The sequence below is a fragment of the Calonectris borealis genome, chromosome 6 (genome assembly GCF_964195595.1).
Source record: "Calonectris borealis chromosome 6, bCalBor7.hap1.2, whole genome shotgun sequence".
Taxonomy (NCBI): domain Eukaryota; kingdom Metazoa; phylum Chordata; class Aves; order Procellariiformes; family Procellariidae; genus Calonectris; species Calonectris borealis.
The window spans coordinates 38,912,657-38,939,199 of NC_134317.1; the positions used below are offsets into that span (position 1 = coordinate 38,912,657).

General features: G+C 39.4%; 1 protein-coding gene across 7 annotated transcripts in view; it reads right to left on the reverse strand.

Annotated features, from left to right (window-relative positions):
• KANSL1L (KAT8 regulatory NSL complex subunit 1 like) overlaps positions 1–26,543 on the reverse strand; it is a 67,139-nt gene that overhangs the window by 34,916 nt on the left and 5,680 nt on the right. For 2 of the 7 annotated variants that reach the window (XM_075153717.1, XM_075153715.1), the window contains exons 2-5: positions 23,999–25,012; positions 8,439–8,580; positions 4,376–4,573; positions 1,477–1,598 (exon numbers count right to left, since the gene is read on the reverse strand). In XM_075153717.1, the coding sequence (XP_075009818.1) occupies positions 1,477–1,598; positions 4,376–4,573; positions 8,439–8,580; positions 23,999–25,008 (1,472 nt within the window). In that variant the 5' untranslated portion in view covers positions 25,009–25,012. Of the gene's footprint in view, positions 1–1,476; positions 1,599–4,375; positions 4,574–8,438; positions 8,581–23,998; positions 25,114–26,543 lie in introns of all 7 variants that reach the window. The other 5 variants (XM_075153720.1, XM_075153718.1, XM_075153721.1 and 2 more) reach the window with 4 other exon arrangements.

Sequence of the window (26,543 nt, forward strand, 5' to 3'; positions counted from 1 at the left end):
TTTTGTAGGTCATGAGTAGAAAACAACCAGCCTTAGAGAGAGCGCTCCGTGAGCAAACAATTGTGTTCTCATAAAACGGAAAGAGGACTGATTTTGGACAGTGTCTGATAAATCAGAAGAGAAGTGGCTTGAAACTACATCATTAGAGACCCTCATCATGAAGTCAACTTCATATACACCTAAAAACATTTTTAAAAGCAGGAGCCCTTCTTCATCTGTTTCGTGAAAAAGTCACAGATTCAAGACACAGCCTTCTAACAGCCTAAAGTACTCTCTCCTTCCACATACCCATCTCTATTAGCAACTCCTATTTCAGGGCTATTTTTGTTCCAAAACTCAGAGGAATCTTCTGATTTTCCCCTACGTTATTTGTAAACAACTGATACGTCAGGAGCATGAATGCTACGTGACAGGACCCCTTCATCCTTAAATTTAGGGCACACAATCGCTTTGGAACAGACGGCAGTTAAAGAAGCTACCCATCCAAGCTGCTCATTATAATCTCTTTGTGGGAGGCTACAGCCTCTGCAGCAAAGCTGCTGAAACAGACGGCATGGCCAGCTCTTCTTGGAGCCGGGAGCCAGGGAATTACGTTCTGCTGCAGACGCTGCCATAAACACCCCAGCTCTAGTAAGGAACACTTTCTTCATCCACCTGATCTTAATTAAAACCTATGAATAACAGCAACCCCTCCATCCTCAAAAATCACATTACCAGTATCTCAGGAGAAATATCCTACATATCTAGGTCTTTTGTAAGACAGGACTGTAGTCAATTACCTTAATGCTGTTTTGAGACTAATACTGATTACAGTCTGTACTATATTTTAAAATCTTTGAATAAAAGATGGAATTACCAGGAAGTATGGAGTACTACTGAGAAACATTTTTCTACAATATTAATTTCAAGCTGCTACAGTCATCCTTGGAAGGTATATCCATCGAGAACAAAAGACCACAAATGGGAAAATATTATCTCCAAATTCCTGAAAAAGTAGCTGGCAGAGAGAAATTTGGCCTTGTATTGAAGACTGATGTGCTTAAAATTAATGAAGCTGCCACAAAAAACTAACACTGACCCATGCTAAGGCACAGGTGACATTGCTTATGTATTCTACTAATCTAGTAAAGTCTAGTTCGTCGCTTTTCCAGAAATAAAGTTGTACTCATGATGACAGAATGCCAGTCTGAAACAATCAACAGTAGTGTGTTATTTACTGTATCCTTTCATTACTTCACAGATATATTCATCTTCCCAGTACTTAAATGCACTTACAGTGACTGCATAATTTTATGATGTCTTCAAGAACAATACAAAAGCCTACTACTTTCAACCTTACAAGCAAGACTTGACTTCTCTTGAAGCTTGCAGAAAGTAGCTCTTTTCCTGATTTACTACTGTAATGGTTACCGGTTCCATCTACATAACTTTACCAAAAGTTATTTTCAAAATAAATGCTAGTGTACTGTCACCTACCTGAAGGAGATGCCATTGACCAGCTGCCTGTGCCTACAGGTCTTGGACGAAAGAGATGAAGAAGCTGGAGACAGACTGAGTGGAGCAATTAGGCTGCTGATGATTTCACTCAGTTGCGCACTCTGGAAAAAAATAATAAAAAAAAAAAGGTAGTCAGACTTTTATACAGACTGAACAGCTAAAGGTCCTGGGTTTTTCTTGTTTTCCTACTCAGGATTCCAGTCACATACATCATGCAATAGTTGTATTTAGTTTCTTCTTGTGAATAATCAAGAGCGGCATGTTTTTTCTTTCACAATTATTATGTTCAACTATACCAAAAAACCCCAAAAAAACAACCAAACACAAAAAACGAACACAACCCTGAACAACCAGCCAAGGACATTGTTTATACATTTGAATAAGTAGTACGCAAAACACATTAGTGATTTTAGTATTTTAAACAAAGGTTTTTAAAGAGGCAAAAGAAACCACAACACTTTACAGCTGATGTTACAACAGCTGCAGCCCAGAGCTGCTAACTGGCCATTCAACAAGCATTTCAACAGGGAAAAAGAAAAAGTCTGCTGTTTACTCATTGTACATTTTGTTCACTCGAAGTATTTTTCTTGTTAAAAGAATCCTCTTCATTGGTCACTATAGTTTGACAAAGGTGTTTTTACAAAACGAAGCGTAACTACAGGAGGACTATTGTAACTACAGACGGAATGGTTAAAATCTTCTGGTATCCTCAAAAATAGCAACAAGAAGCCCCCACCCCACCAAAACCCGGACTTTCAGAACTGCCCCAAAACAAATGCATCTAATTTGTTAAGACTAAAAATTACTCCTTATAAAGCAATGAGTTGTGGACTGACTCCAGATAACATTTCACAATGATTTTTTTGTTTTAAATGTCAAAACTTAAAGGTTATTCTGACAATAAACGTAGCTTTCTTAGAGGAAACTGTGTGCTGCACACTAAACAGAAATGAAATGTATCTGAAATGGCATACAATTTTTTTAAAACTTTTAAATTATTTTGCAGGATTTTCATTCAGAACTAAGACTGCTTAAACCAAGAATTGCTAAAGGCTACCCAGTAAGTTTTTCTTTACATTTTGAGGCACTACCATTTATGCAGAAAGAGGCAGAAAAAATTATTTTCCATTTTATTACAACTCATGTCTTTCATGTTAATGTTTAAGTGATGCAGTCGGATAAAAATTTCATGTCAGAATAAAATATTCAGGGATGGATATCAAAGCACAGAAATAGCAAGTCAATTATAAAAGGTCTGGACAATGCAAACAAGATGCCAGTAAAATATTTAGCAGATTGATTTTAAAATCTCAACAGAATTCAATCTGTAAGGAGCAAAGTCTCTAGTGAATATAAAAGCACCAAAACAATGGCAGACTTCTAAAACGCAAGGAAAAACATACATGTTTTTAAAACATAGCATAGCTATGAAAAGAACTTGAAAACAGTATTAATAAAAATTGCCAGGCTCAGTCATTTTGTATTCTTTATGAATTTTTTTTGTTCACAAGTAAAATTATCTACTTTTAACAAAGAAATACTTTAACATAGGACTGAAGAATTCTGTGGGAATATCTGTGGATGTACTTCAGCCTACAGCATTGCTACTCCTGACACTGAACAAGAAGAAACTCAGACCTTCAGAGTTAAGGTTGATTTACAGAACTGATAGCCAAAAAGCAAATCAAACCCCAAAGCTTTTTGTGGTGTAAAGGGAAGAAATCTGATGTAATCTGTGAGATGCGCTAAATGAAGAACACCTTTACTTCCAAGTAATTTCCAGATCATCAAAGTTCTTGGACCTCTGTTTGTAGCTACTTAGGGACCAGGAAACACACTACTATTAGTTTAATTGTCAAATTAAAAAGCGCATTTAATTCTCCAAGTAATCACTTAAAGAGGGGACATTCACCACCTTCTAAAAATGCTCATTGGTTTACCTTGTGCAATTGCCAGCACTGCGCATATAAATTTCCTGTTTCATTGCTTCCTCACTCCTGTCTGTTGTGGATAAGATCTATCAAACAGGGGAAGCATTTTAAGAACAGGAAAGTATGACTATCAAATAAGAAAAATTGGCACAGAGATTCAGGAACAGGCATTAGTACCTAAAGCTACTTTTACCCCATTTAAAAACGTGTGTATGACCAAGAATTTATGTACAGCAGCAGAGCAACATATTAATGCACCATATTGCCTTTGTCAGGTTTGCTTTACGCTAACTGCATAAATTTATCTTGAAAACAAATTTCCTGTATCTCCTCCAGCAATGTGACCCTACCACATTCTTTATGTACTTTCTAGCAAAAGAAAACCCTGCTGGAGTCTATATCGTATTTCCTGGAATTAACCTTGGAAAGGACTGTTTTGAAGACATGAACCGAAACTCTGCTCACAGCTACGCCTACGCTATGCCTGTTAAGTACCTGGAATTCCTCAGCTCCTAACTGGAGTCCTGTGACGCCTGAAAAGGCAGACCAACAGTTACATTGAGTTGGGGCTTTTTCTGTTGTTTCAAGTGCAACATACCTCCATCTTCAGCTGTACTCTTTCATCTCACATAAGTACTTCCTGAAACCATCTGTGGCAAGTCTACATTGAACCTAACTATAAAGGAGGCAGGTTTGTGGATAGCTATTAGGAGTGGTTATGTGGCCGCTTTGATGGAAACAAAGCGGTAACACAGACACGTCAGAAATAAAAGGTTAATTTGTAAACCTGGTGTACAATGTAGTTATTTAAGCCCTTCAATTCATCAGCACCCACTCTCAGGACTGCGAAATATCTTCCTTTTTGGAAGCCATCACCATGGAACCTGCCCTATTTCTGAAGTAAATCATTTGGCTCCACTGACCGTTCAGTTCTTATTTTACTTTACCTGTTTTTCTATGTTTCGTAAAAGCAGGGTAGGACTGCTGGGTGACATTTCAAAGTCATGCTCCGGCAAAGAATCCTGTCTCTCAACGGCAGCTTGCGAATTCCCTGTGGCGTTTAATAAAGCTTCTTGGTCTGTCAATTGTATTTGCTTCTTCAAAATGTCTTTTGGAAATGGGAATTCTTCTAAGATCACCATCCCCTAGACAACAGCAATTGAACACAGTTGGTTGACAACGGATTAACCCTCCTAAATCATTTTTAAGGGGCAGTCGAACCTGGCACATCCCCTTAAATCCTCCCAGTCACTCTTTGGAGCACTTAAACTACATTTTAAATACACTTAACAGCTAAAATATAGAAATAGTAGGTATTTTCATTAATGAAAAGCTGCACCATTTATGCTACTCCTTACAACAGCAATCACTCTAGTGTTATACCACTGCTTAAACATCTGTGCCAAAATTCAAATCAGAAATTCATACTTATTAGAGCAACTACATAATCATTTGCCCGCTGATTTAAGAGGTTTTTCTGTAAGAAACAACCACCCTTTGATTTGAAGTTGGTTATAGTCTTTGCAGTCAATAAATTTTGCAGAGGCATTTTAAAGTGCTCTATTTTTCTTATTCCTATCCATGTTCTAAGCAAAACATCAAGGTTGTTATTTTTTATGTAGCAGAGACAGATACAATTCAAAACAAAAGCCTTTTACAATTTAATAATCTATTTTTTTGAAGGTGAGCATTTTTAGAGTTTCATAATTACAGAGGTAACTATCTTAAATATTCTAACAATCTCATTGCTTTTCAAGACAATCTGCACAAATGTGGTATCAGACATGGTTCTAGAATGTTACTTAATAAGAAAAATATAACTTTATATGGTAGGGAAATAACAGAGTTTCATAAATGGAACTAGGAAAAGAATACCCCCATTGTGTTTTCCACATGACAGATTAGAAAAATAAAAGTGTCAAATACAATCCTAGGTAACATCGCAGTTGGTTTGTTTTAACAACTTAAAATGTTAAACAAAATAATAAGCAAAAATAACTTTGTAACAGGCAAAACCAGTTCCTCAAATAGTCCCTTAATTTGTCATTATCTTGAGCAAACAAATTTAATACTCAGAAAAGGCTATCAAACCTCTGCAGGCTTTTTCCAAAAAGAAAGGGAAAGAAGTTACTTGCTTTTAAGTACTGACTGCTACTCAAATATCCAGCAGATATTGAAAGAATGGGACCATTCAATTACACTGCCTCAAATTTTTCTTTCTAGTGAGAATATTCCACTAAAATGCAAGGGAAGATTGTCATCATGTGAACACAAGGAACCCCTATATTATTTGTTTTAGCAAGACAGACTTAATTTAGGTCGTGGCTGTGGAAAATTAAGGATCCTGTAGTCTTACACCTTGACTCCTACTCAGCAGCAACTTGCCCTAAAACATGAAAGCACGTCTCATAGAGACTTCAAAGAGGAGACTAGGAGAAAATGTGAAACTGTCCTGTTCTCATTGTGTCTCTAACTTATGCCCCTGTTTGAGTTATAAATTCAAAGCTTAGAACAAAAATATTCTCTGAAAACAAACGTAGATGCTTGAAAACTTGCTTTAGTGCCCAAAAGGGTCACAGAGATTCTGAATTTCCATGAAGTCAACACTAGACTTTCCACATTCATTATCAGGTAGTAGCTCATCATCTGTGCTTTTCCATTTACAGCAGATAGAAACGAATCCAGGCAGTATCATACTACAACCTGTAGACGAACAGCACTTACAAAGTAGGCAGTGCGTTCAAGGAAATTCAAGTATAGATCTAATTTCTACAAGCTAGCTCAATAGATTTAGAGTCTTTTTAGTAAAAGAATCATAGGACACAACCACAAAGAAAGCAAAAAAAAAAACCCACAGAAGTCTAAAACACAAATTCTGAAGTCAGAGGAATCAGAAGACACACAGAAAAAGAGGTGAAAAGAGGGGTGGACACTCCCCCCCCCACTAGAATTTTATTTTTTTAAGTTGCCAAATCCTGTTGACAAGCACCAAAAGAGGAAAGCAGAAAAAGGAGGAGAAAATTGACAGAGTGTATGAAAAGGGAGAGATGGAATAGGCACAGAAGAAAAGAGGAAGAGTAAAGAATTAGAAGATTAATACTGACTATATAGGAATTGTAAGGCACAGAAGAAAAGAGGAAAAGTAAAGAATTAGAAGATTAATACTGACTATATAGGAATTGTAAGTATAACCAGTAGGTTTTTACAATGAACTCCCTCCTCCCCCCGCCCTCCTTAAATGGAATTGTTTTGTTTTGCAGATATACATTTTTTTAAATGGAAGAACTCTCAAAGGCCCAGAGCTGCTACTTCTGTGTGCATAGAGATGAGAAGACACAATGTAGTAGGGCAGGAAACTGCCCACAAGTTAACCATCTCCCCTCCCATTGCATTATGCTGTTAGAGGAGTGGCATTTTGCTTGAAATCATTGTTCACTGGCTATAAATCACATTTTTTTCCACTCAAAACACACGAAAAACACTCTGAAACCATTAAACACTGCATACAAATTCTAATGATATTGTGTAACTACTTTGCAGCCACTAAATTAAAACAAAGAGCTCTTCTACCAGCCCATGTGTCCTTCCGTAGCTGCTGCACTGGTATACTACAAACACGTATACAAAAACGTCACAGCCGAAGAAAACACGAGTCTACCTTCACTATGGGACACAATGCAAAATACTGAATACCACAGCTGGTAAAAGGGGCATGAAGTTTGCAAAAAGGAATGTCACTAAAGATCTCCACCAGGAAGATGACTAGGCTCCAAGCCAACATACCACCTAATGTGAAGAAAATGCATGACTAAAAGAATTTTCTTTCTCTCATTTCTCTGTTATTTATTTCTCTGTGTTCTGCAGCTCATGAGACTTACGCCACCCTAAAGGCCGATAGCTTTTGGGTGTAACAGTGTGCAAGTACCTGCTATTTAGGACAACACTAAAACATGGGCATTCTCACCCTTCACCAAAACGCAAAATCTCCTTTCACTTCCATGGGCATAGGGGCAGGACAGACCCACAAACAAAGGCTCTTCAATTATTTTTTAAAGAAAAACCTGACTGGGGAAAAGTTGTGAGCAGGAGAGACAAAGCTGGATAAGAAAAGAAGGGCTTTGAGGGCGAAAGGAGAAGAGGGAATATTTTTTCATTATGTCATCAGACAGAAATGCTCTCTGGGGTGATTTGCCCTCTCCTTTTTAACTCCCTCTAGGTCAGTCACATAAAGTCTAAAGCATCTTCTGGCTCCTCTCCATCTGTGCTTATCTGACCCCAGCATAGATCAGACAACCTACATGAGGCTCATCAACAGAGAATCAAAGAGCCCTCCTCTAAAACCTCTCACTATCACACCACCAGAATTATCACAGGTTTTGGCTTCTTGCATAGGAGAATGACCTGGGGAACCCATTAAATTGATAGATAGATTATTAATGTTTTAGGAATGTGACTTTCCCACTGTCTAGCCAGTTCGATTTACAAAAACTAGTCCATGAGTTACACACATTGGAATTTTAGTAATAATTAATCCTTGACCTGTTCAAAGTGCTGTACAAACATTAACTAGCTAATCCTCAGAATAAACATGCACTGTAAATAACAAAAAAACCCACCCTGAAACCCCACAACACCAAAATGAATAACCAACCACTGCACCTGAAAACCAAATCTTGCCTCTTCTGCAGAGGGAAAAACTACTGTGATAAATGCAGTACCTTGTGCTGGGCCCCTGAAAGTCACTAACAAAGTCACTAACTATCACAGATAGGAAGGTAAGAGTTCCCGACTCCCAGTCCTGTACTGATGCCTCTAGGGCACAATAGTTTTTAGCTCCCGATGTCTTTCTCATTAACCTTTGCATGCGATAGCCTGCGCGGATACAAGAACTCTAGGGCAAAACAAACAACAACAACAACAACAACAAGAAGGAACCAAATAAATAAATATTACAAGAAACACTGTCAAAAGATTATTTGAAAAGCCCGTTTATGAGCTTACAGACAATACCTTGGTGGCACGTATCTGCCTGTGAAGGTCAGTTAGTTGTTGGATTTTGTATTCTAGTTCTGAAATCTGGGCTTGAAGCCATGTCCAACGGCTGCCAATTCTAGCTCTGTCTGCAAGCCACTTCCATTCAGAAGTATAGCTGCTGTGAAGACAAAATGCTGGTTAGTCCAAAAATAAAGATAACCACATTTGCACAAGAACATTTTTGACAGCTGCTCTGCCTCATGTTGCAAGCATCTCAGTTGCTTTCAGAAGATATCTGATTATATCCATCCAGTTTCACATCAGCTTATTTGTGTAACTACAGAACTTGCCCAAACCAGCACGATCTATATTCACTGGCTATTCCCAGACTAAGCTAGTTTTCTGTTCTGTATTATAAAACCCAGAGCTGGAGAAACTACCAAACTATATCAGTTAATGCAGATTACAGATTTGTAAAGAATTCCAGTAACTGTACCAGCAAGAATCCAAATTCTTACACCACACTTCCTCCCACAAGCTTCCACGAATATCGTTTGCTAACAATTGGAATCTAATAAAACACCATCTAGCAATGACCAGCTAAGTATCAACTCACTGCCCAAAAAACCAACCGAGTAGTTTAGATTTCTTTTATTCAAGCTATTCTATAAATATAGCTGTGTCAGTATAGTATAGTTAGGTCACTCTTACTGCTGTTTACAAATAGGTATTTTCTAACACAAAAGATATGCCTCCTGGTACTTGACATTGTGATTACCTTAAATTCATTATGCTAAATTCATCACTGGTATCAGCAAACTTTACTCAATCTACATATTAAATAAATGAATGACATAACAATACCACTCAACAAATGATGTTAATATCCATTAAGTTTAAGCAACAGAGACAATGCAATGCAATATTTTAGTATGCGACTTCCACTAGTATCCTACCATTAACTGAGTTTGTTTATTTAAAGAAACTGACTGGTGTTTTTTTCCCACTAAAGTTGTCAAGTAGTTTGCCACAGCTAACTTAAAAGAACTGTAAAAACAAACTCAAACTTCTTCTGGAAAAGCAGTGTTTTTACTCAAGCCACTGGGATAATTACTGGAGCTAAATCCTGGATGACACTGTATGGTAAGTTTTGCGCAGGCAGCCTATGTGATCCCCTGTTCCCCAGGCAGTAAGAGTACTGAAGTATCACAAAAGATACAAGAAAAAGCAAATGCCAGTGAATTGGCATAGGAACATTGCACAAGCGCAATTGTTTCATGCAGAATTTTGTGTCAACTACTTCAGCAACGAAAGAAAGGTAATACATCACCCCGCAGAACATGCTAGACATTTCTTGGCATGAGTAGAGAATCACCAAATTTGAGAATCCTAGTATTTTCAGGGCAAAGATTATAAAACATAATATAACTCAAAATCTCAGAACTTTCAGTCTACTTTAGCTATCATAAATAGTAAGAATAGATACAGTCTCTGGTGGGTTACCTCTAAAATACATAATTTCCCCCTTTTCAACATAAACTAGCTGCCCACATAATTTACAACTAGCTTAAACTCTCTCCTACACAGACAAAATGAACATATGAAATGAGACAGGAGATTGAAGTGTCCTGTTTAAATCCAGATCCCACGTGCAAGCAAATAAAGTGAATTACCATCAAAAAGAAACTCAAAGAACTCTGTAAATATATACCATAATAAATTGTTTACATTTTGTATATTCTATTAGTGATTAGGAAAAGAGGCACATGAAGTCATCTTGTAAATATCCATTTTTCTGACAACCCCTTCTTATTTCTCTTTGTTTTTCCATTATCACCAGCACATAGTAAATAGTCCTGGTTACTTATGCTTTAACCAGGTCTTCTTGGCAAGAACTTCTCTGGGATTGACAGTTTTTGCATGTTTGTGCTTCTGGAAGTCATAAAATACAGCTTTCGGGGAAAGGGGGGGGATCCGAATTCCTAGTTGGCCCAAGTCAGAGTTCAATTAAATAATGTGTTCACACAAGTGCGGTGTCTGGAATAGTTAGGATTTGCCTCAGGACCCTGGGATGGCAAAAAGCTAGTCCTAAGAAGGAGCTGCTTAATGAGGCTGTAACAAATCCCTTAGTTAATCATTTTAACAAAAAAAAAGTTAAATAGGAATAAAGAGGATAACCGAGAAAAACCCAACAGGAGTGTTGAGGTGCTTATTTCTATTCCTTTCTCAAAGGACAAATGAACAAACAAACAACAAAACCCCACAAACCAGGACATTATAATAAGAAAGCCCAGGTGAAAGAAAATAAATCACACTGACAGAATTACCTGCCAAGCTAGATGCAACAGTTTTGGGAGAAAGGTGAGCTATCCTCAAACAGACTGAGGAGGAAGGGGGAGCAAATGAGAAAAATAAAAAGTGCCCACACAGCTGGAAAAGAAGAAGCGGAACGGAAAGGGCCAGAGCTGATCTTATGTCACATACACTTTATGAAATCAGCATGTCAGTAAGGGAATGCATAATCAATACCAAATCACAGCAGATAACAGAAGAACAGTTAAGTACTGTAACCTTAAGACAAACAAATCATATCCTCTGTATATTACTGTCTTACATATATAAAAAAAAATCCTCTGCAAAGTTACATCACGAGTTATTTTTCAAAAGTGTTTGCAGTTTTTTTTCCTAAACACAACATTAAATCTTGAATTAATTGCATTCACTGTTAAGCATATTATGTATATTTTTGCCTCATTCTAAAATACTATCCAAGTGTTTCTTAAGGCTTTAAAGTGTACTATATAATTAAACTAACAGGATTTAACTACACTGTAATAATGATGTCCTTAGGCTCCCCTGTAAGGAAGAGTTTCCACCAAACTAAGCACAAACATTTAAGCTCACGTCAAAGGAAGCAATTTTAGCCTCTCTCCCCTGCCAGCCCAGGCTGCCCCGTGGCCAGTGCCTGCACAAGCACTTGGGCAGCTACACGGTGACATGGATTAGAGAGTTGCTCATGGTTAATTTTAACTTTGGAGGCAGGGTGAATGAAGCAAGTTTAAGTGTAGATCCCTTCCCCAGTTTTGATGCCTTGCAGACAGACAGACAGACACTTTTGCACTGCCACAAGGGAAGGGGCAGGAAGCTCAGGGCAAGGCAGTGAGCCCAGGCTCACATTTACGGGATAGGAGGCGAGAGCACTGCTAAATTCTGTTCCCATCTCTATCGCTCACATTTGTCCGATCTTGCATTATTTATCTACCATCTTTGTCTCTAAGTCTATTTCTCTACAAATTCTTTAGTAAACCTTGTAACTCCTCAGAGGAAGATAAAATCGCTATAAGCTATCCTCACACTCTTAAAGGGAGCTGTTTGTATGCAAAGTAGCATGGTCACTCAAGTGACAAATGATAACCTACTACTGCAATTAAAAAAAATAAATCTGTAAATCTATTCCTGGTATGTTAGAAAGCATAACATTCACTCAGTAAAGAAAGCTGTTTCAAGGTAGCACCAGTGAATTCATTAACTCTCCAAATCCAGAGAAGAAGAAAAAAAAAAGAAACCCAACCACAAAGGGTTACAAAAATAACCAGGCCTGTTACTGAAGGAGGAAGTCAGAGCAGGTGCTAAAGTAGAAGCTCCTGCTCTGGTTCTCTGTTGGGAATGAGACAAGAAAAAAAAAGTTTCTGTCTGTCCCGCTTCCTGTGTGCTCCTTTTGCAATGCATCTTTACTTGGTTTCCGTGCTTTTGACTCTAGCTAATCATACATCCTCCACAGGAATTTCAAATTCGTTCTCCTGCTGGCAACTCCATATAATATAAACCACGTTACATTCACAAAAGTTTCTAATGTTCAGTACTGTAGTACAATGAAATATTAAACTTGCATATAAACTTACTCCTCTTGCAATGACTCTAAATCTGCAGATGACCTCCTGCACTCATCCAGGACTACTAGAATTGGAAGAGAACAGAGCAATACTGATTTTGTATGAATAAAAACATCTCATTTAAATTTCCCTAGAAAAACATGCTGGAATTGCATCAGAGGCAAAATTTGTTTCCATGTGAGATACTGACTTGCATTTCCCCTGGTTTGATTGAACTGCAGGAGGTCGATCCTGCACACCTTCCAAGAGAAGAAAGAAAGAAATGCAGAAGAACAAACAAGCCGTAAGGAGCACAGACTCAAATCCAGACAGTCAAAGTACGATCAAAAACATAACTAGGAAGCAGACTTTCAGGCTGTACTGTGTCACCTCGAAGTATGGGAAAGAATTCAGGTGGGATCGCCAGCACCAGCAGAGGCAGTGTAAGCATTTCATCAAAGCTACTTGCCTTTGCTGAGACTGAAGAGGCAAGTGAAGAGCACTAAATAATACATCGCTATTACAGTCAGTAGTATTGCTTGAACAGAAAGAAGTTTCTAGCCATGATCTACAGAGAGAATGTATGGATGAACCCCTCAGCACTCTCACCTTCCCCAAAAGAGAAAAGAGAATTGAGAACAAATCATGTTTTTATGTAACCAAACCAACATTGAAGAACGCAACATGACTATGAGAAGTATTTCCAGTGCCTCCATTATGTTGTGGGTGAGATTTATGTTTTCCCAACAGCTGCTATCAGTCTGTCCCAAAAAACAAAACCAGGCAACCTAACTGAGTGCAAAGGGGAACTGCTAACCAAAATAAAATTGCTGTGCTGGACACACACTGTGGTTTGGGTTTTGTGCATGGGTTTGGTGGTTTTTTTTGTTTACAGGAGAGGAGAAGGGGTGGAATGTAAACCTTTTAGGCGTATTTTATTTTTATAAGCAAACAAAACAAGAAAACTGAAAAACAGTTCATAAATAATGAAGGAGAAACACAATGCTGTTTAAAATGCATGAAAAATATAGAACCTGGGATTGATAGTAAGTATCCAGGAAGGTTGATTCAAATAGGTACGGTGAGCACAGGAAAGAGTATTTTAGAGCATGCAGCCCTGTGCCCAAGGCAAGATTCTCCACAAGTATCTCACATCCTGAAAATTAAAAGGAAACCGAGGCCTTCCAGCCTCGTAACTCCCAGTGAGAACAAGTAACATGCCCCTACCATGACACGTCTGCAGGGACAATGACAGGATGCTTCCTACTGAACAGGAAAGGAGGATGCTTGCAACAGATCCACATCAAAACTCCAAAACGCAGGTTTGCCAACCCAAAACAGTCTCTTTCCAAAAGCTTTGTTTCAAAGAACACCAATGTTTTCAAGTTACAACATTCTTAAACACAAACAAGCCAGAGAGCAAGGCACCCACGTAGTATGGGTGGGAAAAACCTCTCCGATTCCAAAATCCTGCACTAAACATAAGAACAGCAGTTGTTCCTGACATCCCCTCACACTTACATTTCCGCTCAGTTTCCTAACATGGTGTATTTTGCTCTTTCTGCCAGGCCATGTCCCCTTCAGTTTAATCCACGTTGTTCTGGCATCCAGTTTTCAGATAATTTAGTCCTAAAGTGACCCCTGATCCTGACCTCAGCCATCCCCGCTGGTTCATCTCCTCCTCTCGCTGGGAACTCCTGGGCTACCAGAGGCCTATTGCCAATCATGCAACAGTGAAGTATTTGGGAGCAAGAAGCAGCTCATAAACTACAGACTGATTCCCTCAGGATAATGAGCTAATCACCTTCCTTGGTGGGAGTCACTGAAACAAAGGCAGAAATTTATTATTTTGATGAAGGACTCGAATCCAGAAACTGAAAAGCAAAAAATCAGAAAGTTCTCCGTACCTTTAAATCCCATCCAGATATCATATGACTCATGATGAAATTCATGAGACTTAACACACTGGAAAAAAATCATACATCCCCCAATTCTCTTGGGAAGCTCACTCATTTGTACAAAAACACAAAATAGTTCATATTCACCACATGGCACTCTACCACAAATGCTTAACAGCACACTAGTATGGTGGGGGTCCCCCAGGACCGGAGCCGCAAGCCTGTGAACTTCCTGAACTGCCCCTAATTTTGCACCAGCATTACAGTCAGTTTTCCTGTGACTGTACATGGCAATGCTCAAAAAGCAGCTGGCCTGAATTTTCACCATTAAGGTGAGCGCAGGGCTTCTGCTACGTTCTGACAACACGTTGGTGAAATTCAGCATGTCCTTTTTTCTTCTCTCTGCAGACACTGACAGTTAATAAGAGATTACCTATGAAAACTAGTAGATGGTATCATATAAAACATTTAAATTAGGTGAATTCAGATATGTAGTGCATGTATTTTAGATAATCTTATCTAGATCTTACTCATGAGATAAAAACGCCCACTCCCAACAAAAACTTCCAACACTTGCAATGGCTGAACAAACATGTCCAACTATGAAATGACCCGTAAATGCTTTCTCAAGGACTAATTCTTCCAGCATACCTACTTAATGTTTGTTTTCAGAATGAACTAACTTCAGTTGCTGTTGAAATATTTATTTCCCTGGACCAGTTAACTGTTAAATCCATAATAACCACATAATTAAAAAAACAGCGAGTGTTGTTTTATGAACTCAATCTCTTCTACGCATTCCAGAGCGCAAACAAGATTAAAACAAACTGCAACAAATACCATCCCCTGGTATCATATCCGATCAACACTACGCAACAAAACACTATTTACCCTGTCAGTTCACTATCAGCCTTTGCTCAGATCATCCAGGAGCGCTCGCCGCAGACTGACTGCGGAGAGCAATATGCCGCTGTTTTGTGACAACCAGCACCAAACCAAGCTATGTACTGAAAAAAAAATCAATCCATTAAGGGAAGCTCTCTGGCACTCAAAATTATACTGCAATGTCTGCGAAGATCTACAATCAGGTCATTCTTCTGGAGCCTCTGGGGTTGCTATCTTCTTTGGTGTTTAACAGAAATTTTTACCTGGCAGAGATTTTCCTCTGAAACACTACATGGCTTCAGAACAGATGGGTTACAGTTCTCCTTATCATCTACAGACATCGGCAACTGCTTATCACAACAATTTCTGGCACCCACGCCTGGTCCCACCGTCTCTGACGTACTGTTGACATTTAATACTTCCAGAATTGCATCCAATAACATATGTTGATACTAACACATAATATACATCTTATCTTCCCAAACCAAAAAACTTCATTCAGCTGAACATTTCTTCTAAGCCATCAGGCCTGAGGAATTTATGCAGTAACACCTGGAATTATCAACCATAGCTGTGATTTTCCCTTGAAGAGAAAATTCATGGTACAGAACTAGAGTGGGGTAAAAAATTAAGCAGCAACAGAGTAAGATTTTTACATCTTCCACAAATAAGTTTAGAAGGCACAGCGGAAAGAGGAGAAGAGGAAAATCAATACTCAGGGAAAAAAGGCTGTAGAAGAAAACTGAAAATATAAAAAGGGAAAGTAGTCTCTGCGCTTGGATACTCTAGCAAAGGAGAAATTTCGTAAGAATTTCACACCGGAGCTGTATATGCTCCCTCATCCGAGAAATCACATCTTCCAAACTGATGAGATGCCACAGCCAGTACTTGCCTGCTACAGGGTTCCTGCAAAGAATCACATTGTTACTACAGGTTTTGTATTAGAAACTGAACTGTTACAGTTGCACTGAATTGTTAACTCAATTTAGGGCTCAACAAAAGAACTAAAAATTCAGCTTCTTAAAACAGTGTTGTCTGTTACAGTGCTGAACTTTTCCAAGGGCTGGCTTCACAACCTGGTTAGGTGCTTCTCATCTTCAATTCTGTTTACGTAATTCTTTAGAGCTGTTAATGATAAAAGGCCAAACTGGTTGGCAGAAGTGGGGTCAGTTAGAGTATTAACTGCCCAAGAAGTAAAAACCTGCGAAAGGTAAACAACCAGCACTGTTTCCTCTTTTACTAAAATAAAAAAAAAAACACTGCAAAATGCATACCTGCAATGCCTTTTGTTAAAAATATTTTAAAATTAATTTTTAAGATTCCATTGGCTCCCCCAGCACCCCAGCTTCTTCCACTAAACCTCAGCATGCTGTAGATCAGACCAACATGGAGCAGAGAAGCAGGTAGTGCTAACACGCAAAGAAACTTCAGGAACACCAGGGCTGCCTGGAAACCAGCTTCTTTTCTTGCCTTTGAAATGGCACATCAATAGACTAACAACAAAACACCAGGAACACAGGCCTAGAAATTCTCTGTAAGTATTACACAACTGCCCCTGAAAAAGAAATCAAGAAAGTAGTGCTATGTCTCGATCCCATGCTCAACATAAAACAAGACAGAGCTTACAATATAGTCCTTTAAAGATACATGCAAATGGAACATTATTACAGCACACAAGCAGCACATCAATGCTGTCTAGCCACTGAAGTAGGTCCCAAAATTTGTACCTATATTCTTACAAGGAATAGGTGGGTATGGTATTTGTGTAACATCTAACTCCAGCTTGTAATTAATTTCGTTCTAGCTGTGTATAGTATCAGATTTCAAGGTAAAAATGGATACGAAGCATATTCTTTTTTGAGACTTTTTGGATAGACAACTAACAGTTGATCCAGAACTTGCATGCCAGGTGGACTGGAAATCATCAGCAGGTTTTTCGTAGTGGAGGGGCTGCAGCCCTGCAGAACAGGGAAAAACTGCCCGGGCAGGGACCAAGAGGAGACTCAGAAAGGGCTGAGGCTGATGGGGAAGCCCACGGCAGAGCAACAGGTGAGAAACGAGGAGCAGCAGCAGCAAAGGTACCACCACACACTGACCTGCACCTCCTGCCACCCCTCACCTCACCGAAGGGCACGTCCTTTGCTGTAAGGTGGTGTGAGCAGTGCTCCCACCACGTGTGGGGGGGTTCTGCGGGGAATGGGCTAACGGGAGGGCTGGGAGGACCCCAGAGCACTCCTTTGGGTGGAAGGGCTGGGCAGAGCTGGAATAGGTCCCACTTCAAGCCCTGAGGCCTGGACCCCCACCAGGGGTGAGCCCCTAGCAGCGCTGCCCCAGCAGGGACCCCGGCACCTGCCCTGGGGACACAGGACACCCCTGTACATCGGACACCGAGTCCTTTGCCCCCCCGCAGTTGCTGTAAGCATGCTGTGATTAAGTAATCGAGGAGTAACCAAACTGTACTTGGCTGCCTGCTTTGCAGGGCAGGGACAGAGTTTGTGAAGAGGTTAAACCCTGTAGTCCGGTCTGCAGGGATGAGGGGCGGAATGCGTCATGAACGTAGGCTTGAGCAGTTGCAACCTTCTTGGTTTGGGTGTTTCGTAGGAGCTTGGGGTGACGTTTCAGTGAGTTTTATTGCTGCCTGGTCCACCCCCATGGGCTGGGAGGAAGGGGACTTTATAATGCACATATATTCAAACATGCGTGTTCAGGTTTATTTGTTTTCAATACCAGAAGCAGTAATCAGAAGATTTACTAATTGGAAATTAAATTGATTTAAATCCCCCAAAGAAAACTTTTTCTCACCCACAACAGCTAGGTAAAATGTTTGCATGAAAATAAATTCATTTACAGCTATTTCAGTTTCAATAAAAAAGAGCACAGGTCAATATATTTAAATCCGACATCTAAAGTTACATTCCTAACCCATATTTAGCAGTATGAATGAAACCCTGTTACAGGAGAGCATTCCTATTTTGGGAAGTCTTTATGCACACTTTTTATTTCATGTGAAAAGGAAAGCATTTAAATGATTTCCTGTATCAGGGGCCCACGTACGCTGATTTTCAGAGGCACTGGATGTATCCCTTTGAAGTAGCTTCTTATGAAATCAATGTTATCTACAAAATGAAATAATGCTGCCTTCACTTTACAAGATGTTATAAAGACAGTTTGTTGTTTGTAAACAAATCTTTTAATTAAAACAAACACATTTCACACTTAGCAAAAGAAAAAAGCTAGCCATAAAACACTGATTAATCAGCAGTTGACATCAAGCACCAAACTCTTCTTGATCTACCATTTAATTAAGCATGCAAGGTTATCATGTATACACATGTGTCTGATTATTAGCTTTTCTATTCTACTATACTATGTTGAGTGTGTACTAAACTGTCATTCAGAAGAGTAATGCCAAGTTTTTATTTAATATGCATTCAACATCTATCTAACTCAAAAGCTTTGAGGTTCCTGGCTCCGAGGTTCCGTTGCAGGTTACAACTTGTCAAACCTTCTGCCTTTCATTAAACCTTTCAGTCTGCTTTCAGCAGCTGCAAAAATATTAATGCAATTACAGGTTAGAAATCAGGATCCTCACTCACAAGAACATTACTCTGGTATTGTGAGAAGGAAGTCTTGCTCAAAAGCAAGTTATTATTGCTGTACATCAGATTTCTAAAGAAAAACAGTAGATGCATGTGGGACCCTAAAGAAGTTGTAAATCCATCTTATGGAAATCCAGCCAAGTGAGATGGAATATATTCTGAAATAATACATGTATCCCTAGAGTGAAAACAGAAGGTAATATAAAGCTAGCTTTTCTTTCATTCCCTGGTAACAATTCTCCTCCCACATCCTAGTGACAGGGGCCAAGAATTGAGAGAATGGAATTCATGAAAAAGCAACGTATAAAACATTTTGAAAACAGCATACTGTTAGCACCTATGAATTTATACTTATTCAAAAGCCCTCACATTAATCTTCTATGCAAATAACACATTTCCCGAACTTGTAAACTAAAAAGGTCTCAAAAACTGGAAACAATCAGGATTTTGTGCTTAAGAAAAATGGAGAGCAGTATTTAGTCCTGGCAGACTCTCTTGCTCCCCTTCCCAAAACCAGAATTCAGTTCTGATATCAGGTATGAAGCAAAATTACAACTCAGAGTGGAAAATTAGGACCTGATCTTGCAAAACCAAACAGTTTCCCCTTATAATGTGGCTCAAAACCATGCAATAAACCCCAGCCCTCAAGCACTGCCTTCTATAGTGAGGCCTGCAGAACTGCGTTGATGTTGCTCAATTAGCCTTGAGAAAAAATGCTAGGAAAAATGGAAAATAATCTAGAACAAACAGATTAAATCTGGAGATACTAGTCATAATATTTCCTTCCTTCCTGTCTTCTCTCTGCCTTACTGCTCCCCTCCCCACCAAGTATTTGTTTTAAAAGCAGATTTCCCATCTTCTCTCTTTCCAACTAGCAATCTAAGGGAAAAAAAAGAAGAGAGGGGGAAAAAAAAAAAAAGAGTAAGATTTCCTATCTCTGCGAATTCATTGTAAAAGTTTCCAGGCACAATAAACCCTGTGGGCATGGAAAAATACAACAGCGCTTCTTCGTCAGGCTTGAGGTTGCTGGAAGATAATCAGTAAAACATGTCTTTCAAAAATCAGAGGAAAAGCATGAAAATATTTCAGAAGGAAAATATCCCACCAAATGATGCAAAAGGACTGTATTCAGATGGGGGAAGGAGGATTGGGGAAACAGGGCACAGGACTTTTCACGAGTAGACAGAGCTACTTATTTTGCAGAAAAACCTATTGTAAGCAGCTTTTCCCTCTAATCAATTAGGTACATGCATTACTATTAGATGGAGTGAGCAGCTGTGCCTTCAAAGAACCCCAGTGATGTACCTTTTGATTCTGGAAGATCATTCACGTAGTGCATGTATAAGAAAAACTCTGTACCCTGCAACTTTAAAGGTTTCCCAAATAACCACCTCAGCATCAGACTTCTTCATGGTGCATTGTGAACAACCAGAACTTCCAACCGTATCAGGTACACACACAAAATACGTGAATAAGGATGTAGAGTTGGCCTGGAGAGATACAATACATAGGTCCCAGAGTAGAGCTGAGTTGTTGAAAAAACACCAAGCTCACATCCTCCCCCAAATCACCTTGTTTGAAATCTGTGACCATTTCTGTGGATAATCTTCCATCTTCATGAACCACAAAGAAGATCAACAAGTTCCAAGTAAACTCAGCTGGTGAAATACTGTCTATGTTGCATTTCAAGTGGTTGATGTTAGCTGTGAATTCCCGAAGAATTACTTAGGCTTTGTGATGTCCTCCTCGGGCCCTTCGTCCACTTTGGTTGCTAATGCCTAACAGGGAGCTAGGGAACAGCACTTAACATCTGCCTTTAAGAAACCAGAGAGAAGTATTATCATATCCCCTGTGTAGTGTCTCAGTGGAAATTTGGTGCTTTGCCTAAGAAACCTTCCATGAAAGCTGGCAGGTTAAAGACATTCATGAGCTGACACTAGCAGCAAAATGACAAGATTCCTGAAAAGAGCCAACTGTTTTTTCATATTTCTTTTTAGCAAATACTCAAAGGACAAAACGTGTTTGGATTAAGCTCTTGAAATGGGATGAGGCTTTCCAATTACTCTAGGAGCTAGGGAAGTTCAAGAAATACTGTGAATTGTCAACTAGAAGAATTGCCTTCACCAGCAGACCAAGGATCTTTCTCGTCTTGAGGATAGCACCTATGTAATGCACAAGGGATGAACAATGGTCTAAATATCTTAAAACAGCTATTTGCAACTAAACAACAAAGGTATTGAAATAGATGGATAAAGACAATCTTACTTGAGATATAGAGCATTGAGATACAGCTCAGAAGAGCTTATGTCAACACTCATTGGGCAAAACTCTTTTCAGGATAATGAGAATGAACAGGTTCAAAATGCTAAAAATAGCTCCAGGTTTTTTCCTACTGTGAAGAACTGGAGCCAGAATTCACTTCTCCCTCCTGATGGGAAACAGACTGTTCTCAGGTAAACACAGTAACTGCAGGTTCCCCACCTTGCACATTGGATTGACACCTCCTCCCCCCAAAAAAAGGATAAAAAGCACTGCAGTCATGACAATGACCAGTCACCAGCGTGATCATATCCTCAAGTTAAATGCAATTAGTATATTGAGATATAGGCAAAACCAAAACATTTTTTCCATTCATCACCGCATTAATAGAACCTTGTAAATCTACAGTTAAGTATTATGAAGAGTATCACAGAGGAGAGTCTTTCCAGGTCAGTAAGTCTTCACTACGAAAAATAAGTCACAGGCGAGGAAACGAGTATTCTCTCACCCACATAATCACATTATTTCTGGAAAGCACTAGAAGTCAATTCCCTAGGAGAGAAAGGCATTTCAAAGAATGTAAATCCACTTAGCAGAAATAAAAATGGATGTTAACTTTCTTTGTTTCTTTTGTCCAGGTGAAAGGCAATCCAAAGAGCCTTAAAGTGGTAAGGCTCAGGAAACAGCAAATCTCAGCAGCTGCACTGGTGAAGAACTGATTTACCTTTGTCACCTAGAAGAAAAAGTGCAGCCTTTTAGCCACAAAGACAAATCTTAGGGAAGTTGGAGAAATGAAGAAAACCACTGCAAGCTGAAGTAATGATAAATTCAAATAAGAGACAGCCTGTCCTCACTGCAATGTTAATTCAAGCATTGCCTCAGCCTGTGCACACAGACAATGGTCTTCTGCTTAAATTAGGTAGTACTTTAACTCTGAGCTTGCTGGCCCAGCAGCACAGTTCAAACACCAGTGATTCTTGCACCGCCAATGCAGCAAGGCCTTCGCTAATGCACACGAACCTCATCACCGCTGCTGCTTCAGCAGTGAGAACATAAAAAAGGGAGGAAAAAAAACAACCCACAAACAAAGGGCTGCACTGAGTCAGACTGTAGATGATCTACCCAGTCTCCTGCCTCTTAGCAGTGGCCAAGATAAGAGTCTTACATCAGGGCAGGCATGGAGGGAGCAGTGCTTCTCCAGAACACTCCCGGAGCTGCCAGCAACAGCAGCTTGGGGATTTCCTGAGCCAAAGGTGGTGTCTTTGTACTTCATAATCCTCTGTGGATTTTTTCGTCAGTGCAACAAAACAAACCGAGTAAGCCCTAAGTGGAAAGATAACTTAAGGAATTCAAAAGCCACAAGCAATGAAGGTAAAGGACTAGCAGGCAGAGTTAGAAACTCGACTGTCCCTGGCAAAAAGAAAAAAGAAAACCCTCGCACAGAACATTGGTCCAAGTTTTACATTATCCACTACCCTTCGAGAATCAAGAGTTTCTCATCAGTTTTTCTTTTTCAGTTCATGTAATCACGAGATAAGAATCCTAGAGGCAGAGCTATTACTCAGAAGTTCAAACATATCAGCTAGGAGAAGAATGTGGATTCTCCTACGCTGGGAAGAGCCAAAAATGCTGCTTTTTCATTAAAATATTTCAAAAGGAGAATAATTCTTTTGCAAACTCAAATATTTAAAGTGATCCTAACTTAGTTGGCAAGTCATTATGCTTTGGTTGGACTTTAGTTCAATATTTACCATTCTGACAATATGTAAAAGAAAATGAAAACTAGTTTTTACTTTACACTTTTTCTCCTCTCTCTTTTCTGGCCTACAGAGTTTAATGAAACACAGCAGCGATTTGATACAACCATGCTATACAGGAGCTTCCGTAACTGAAGCTACATAAACATGTAACAAGGCACAGCTCTTTTCCAATTTAAGATGAAGCTTCCTTGATTTCTTCTGAACATTATGTTTTTCAAGAAACAGTCCAAGAAATATGTTTTTCAATATTTATTTTTCCTCAAATACAAGTGTCACTCTTCATGCTTTCTAGACATTCCCTAACAGCAGAGAGTATAAGAAGAGCTCAGAAACACAAAACCAGTCCTGACTTCAAGTGCTAGAAATGTAGGTGCCATGAAGCTCCGACTGAGCTGCTGTGTTTGTGTGAAGCTCTATTCCGTGTGTCACTGTCCTGACTATCACATCCTAACAGACCTTAAGACATACTCTGTTCTCTCCAGCTGTCGGAAGGGGAAAGCAGCCATCCTTCCACCGCTTTCTAAAATTTCTTGACCAAAGAGATTGTGTTAATAATGGGGGGGGGGGAGGGGGAGAAAAAAAAGAGGCTGTACCACCATCAGGGAACAATTTTACTATCTACTTCTCTTACCCACCACTGACTTCCAAACCTACAATAATTTGTACTAACAGGGTCCCTTCAATTCAAGACGGTATTAGTTAATGATATTAATTTCCCTCTGGTTCTTCTTAAAAAAAGATACCAGCAATAATAAAAACACCACTGCTAGCTTCGTTCACAGTAGCAGAACAACTTCAGTAAGTAAATTATAATTCAAAGAACCAAACTTTTTCAATATACAACCCCCAAATACCGGATGACTTGACACCTGCATCAGATGATCATTTTTACTCTTTATCACATGGTAGTGGATTTCAAGATCCTAGCATTGATTAATTCTTAATAACTCCAGAATAAAATTAAAATTATTTTCATACCGGCCAAAATATAATTTACAGCATTGCTATCACTATTTCATTTACAGCACCATCTAAGTATTGAATAATCAGCAGTACTAATGTAATGCAAATTGATAGAGTACAGTACAAAATATAGCTCTCTACAGTCTAGTAAAGTAACTGTTCCTTAAATGCTGTCATTAGAAGTTTTTACTTTCTGTCTGGCCCCTGCCAAACCTAGCTCACACAGACAGTCCTGCTGATTTCAGTAGGACTACCTATTCAGTGAGGTTACTCACACAAGAAGGAATCTGCAGGTCTAGACCCTTCCATCTTGATTTATAGGCATGAAGCATATGAGTCTAGCAGGAATTTAACACTTACGCTTCCACAGTTGTTCTCAGAGTCTGTTCCTCACCATCTTCATCTGAGCTGCTACATGTTGCATCAGAGTCCAGATCCTTCTCCACGCGAGACAGCAGCCCTCCAGTAGAAAGTGCAAACCCCCGGATTTCACCTGGTGCAACACTAACTCCGTTCTGTACGTCCGTACTCGAACTACTCTCCAAAGTAGTTGCGTTGTTTTCTGGCCAACCTTCAGTGCACCTGAGGGAGCTACTGCTCAAAAATCTAGTTGGGTCGTGGAAAACCTTCATTCTTTGTAGCTGATGTTTCACAAAGCATTTCAGCTGCTGATCACAGTGTTTGATAACATGCTTTGCCAGGAGCATTTGTAAACGTTTCTGAGTTCTTTTGGCGCGACTGATTTCCATTTGTTGCTTAGTGACACACTGGAGTAAGCGAGCATACACCTCCTCCGGGGTGCAGCTCAAAATCCCTTCTGAAGGCCTGTGAAGAATTTGGTGTAATAAATCCCCTTTTATTGTTTCAGTGCAGACTTCCAAAGCCCTACCCAAAAAACCATTCTTCTTGTACCATTTACCATTTAAAAGCATTTCTTCTGCATTACTGGATTCAGCTACATTTGAATCCGAAAGTCTCTGCGTTTCTGCCAAATTCGGAGATGTGGTCTCTGAAAATGTTTCCCCTTTGACCTGTTCCTCAGGTTCTGAATGACTAATCTGACCAAATGTTGTGTCAGCACCATTATGTAATGAATTTCTCATCTTGGAGCAGTCGGGCTCTCCCGCTTTCGTTTGCTTACCGGTTTTGTTGCTAAACGCAGAATTTGTACTCATTAACAAGACAGACTGATACCGCTTGGAGGATGGTGGAGAACCAAAATGCTGCACACTGAAGATATCATTCCTGAGGTTGGGCTCAGCAGTGGGGAACCCCAGGACTGAGCAAGTAATCTGTGCGATGGAGTCCTCTTTTATCTTCTCTTCCACTGCTCTGGAATTTTCCATGCACAAAGCTGTATCAGACTCCATAGCTCTAGAGGACAAAGAAGGTGACAAGTGGATACCATGACCTTTTGTTGCTGCCTCTCTGAGGGCTGGTGTCATTATAGCTACGGTAGGTAGTTTACAGCAAACCTGAAAATAACATGGGCCATGTAAATTTTCTCATTTTCATGACACGGTACAAATACAACAACTCTGTCAGACATTTCATTCTTTCAACATTTCAACGTTATTCAAAGATTCCATAAAAAAGGACATTATCTAAAGAACACGGATAGACTACGCTCCCCCCCAAGTCAAACAAGAACACCCTTTCTGTTTTTTCTTTATTTCATTCAGAGGTTGTTCCACGTGCAATGAAAGCCTTTACCTCTCAGGGGAGTAAGTGTTCATACCTCATTGCATTTCTGATCCTATCAGTCTGAGAAATAAGACTCACAAAGTTCAAGACTGTCATGTAACCTTGCCCAAACTGAAAAACATGACCATAAGCCACGTGACTGGGAGGATGCATTTTAAAATGTGTTTGCGGGTGTATGTATATGTACATGCACACACGCAGAGACGCACATCTACGCATCCCCACCCCAGAACTCTGGCTGGATTTTCTTTTAATCTGCTCTGGAGACAAGTTACTTTTTGAGTTGCATTTGGTTTTCATTCAAGTATTTTTTTTTTTATACTTACATGAGTTAACATCAACAGTATCACAGAAATGATAGCTATGGAGCTACCTATTACAAGTTTAGCAAAGCAGAACACCTACCACATGATGAAACACACTGAAATAAACTCAGAGGCACTATTGGGAAAAATATATTTAATGTAAATCTATATAAAGCAAGCACTTTATTAATTAATTTATTATATATTCTCACAAATACACTGTAGAAACCAATCATCAAGGCTAATGCTTTAAAAACAGAGAACTATAAGTTCTGAATGTTTCCTAAAAAATCTTTCCTGTGCCTTTGTATCCAGTGCTTCTTTATTCATCAGGCACTGCCTGCATAATACAAACACAATATTCTTTGATAACAATTTGAGTAAAGACAAATGGTTTTCCTTTACAAACCCTACGGCTTGCCATAGCTTAGACGAAGGGTTCCCAAACTTTGGGATCAACAGACCAGTGTCAACCTTCACTTCTTGTCAGCAGCTACGCTGCCACGTCATATCTATTCCACAGCCTACAGAGCAGGAGTCACTGCCTTACACCATACTTTCAGCTTTGTTTAGGAGACGGTTAAATAAACCCAATGAAAGATTTAATTGAACATGGCCTGCAGAAGCCTGAAAGATAAGCTACTGTCAGTTCTTCATTAAGAAGCTAGAGACAAAACCAGAAACAATAACAGAGTAGTAACAAAAGTGAGCATAGCACAGTACTCCACAGTAAATTCTCTGTTTAACTGGTGTGCTACTTGAGCAGCATTTCCATTGCCCTCCTTTTAATGTCTTCAGTTTCTTTGATCTCCACAGCAACTGCCTAGCTCAGCAATTTTCAATGCACAGATCCCATAAGGGGTCAATGATTCTGAGACTGCCACATACGGACCCTA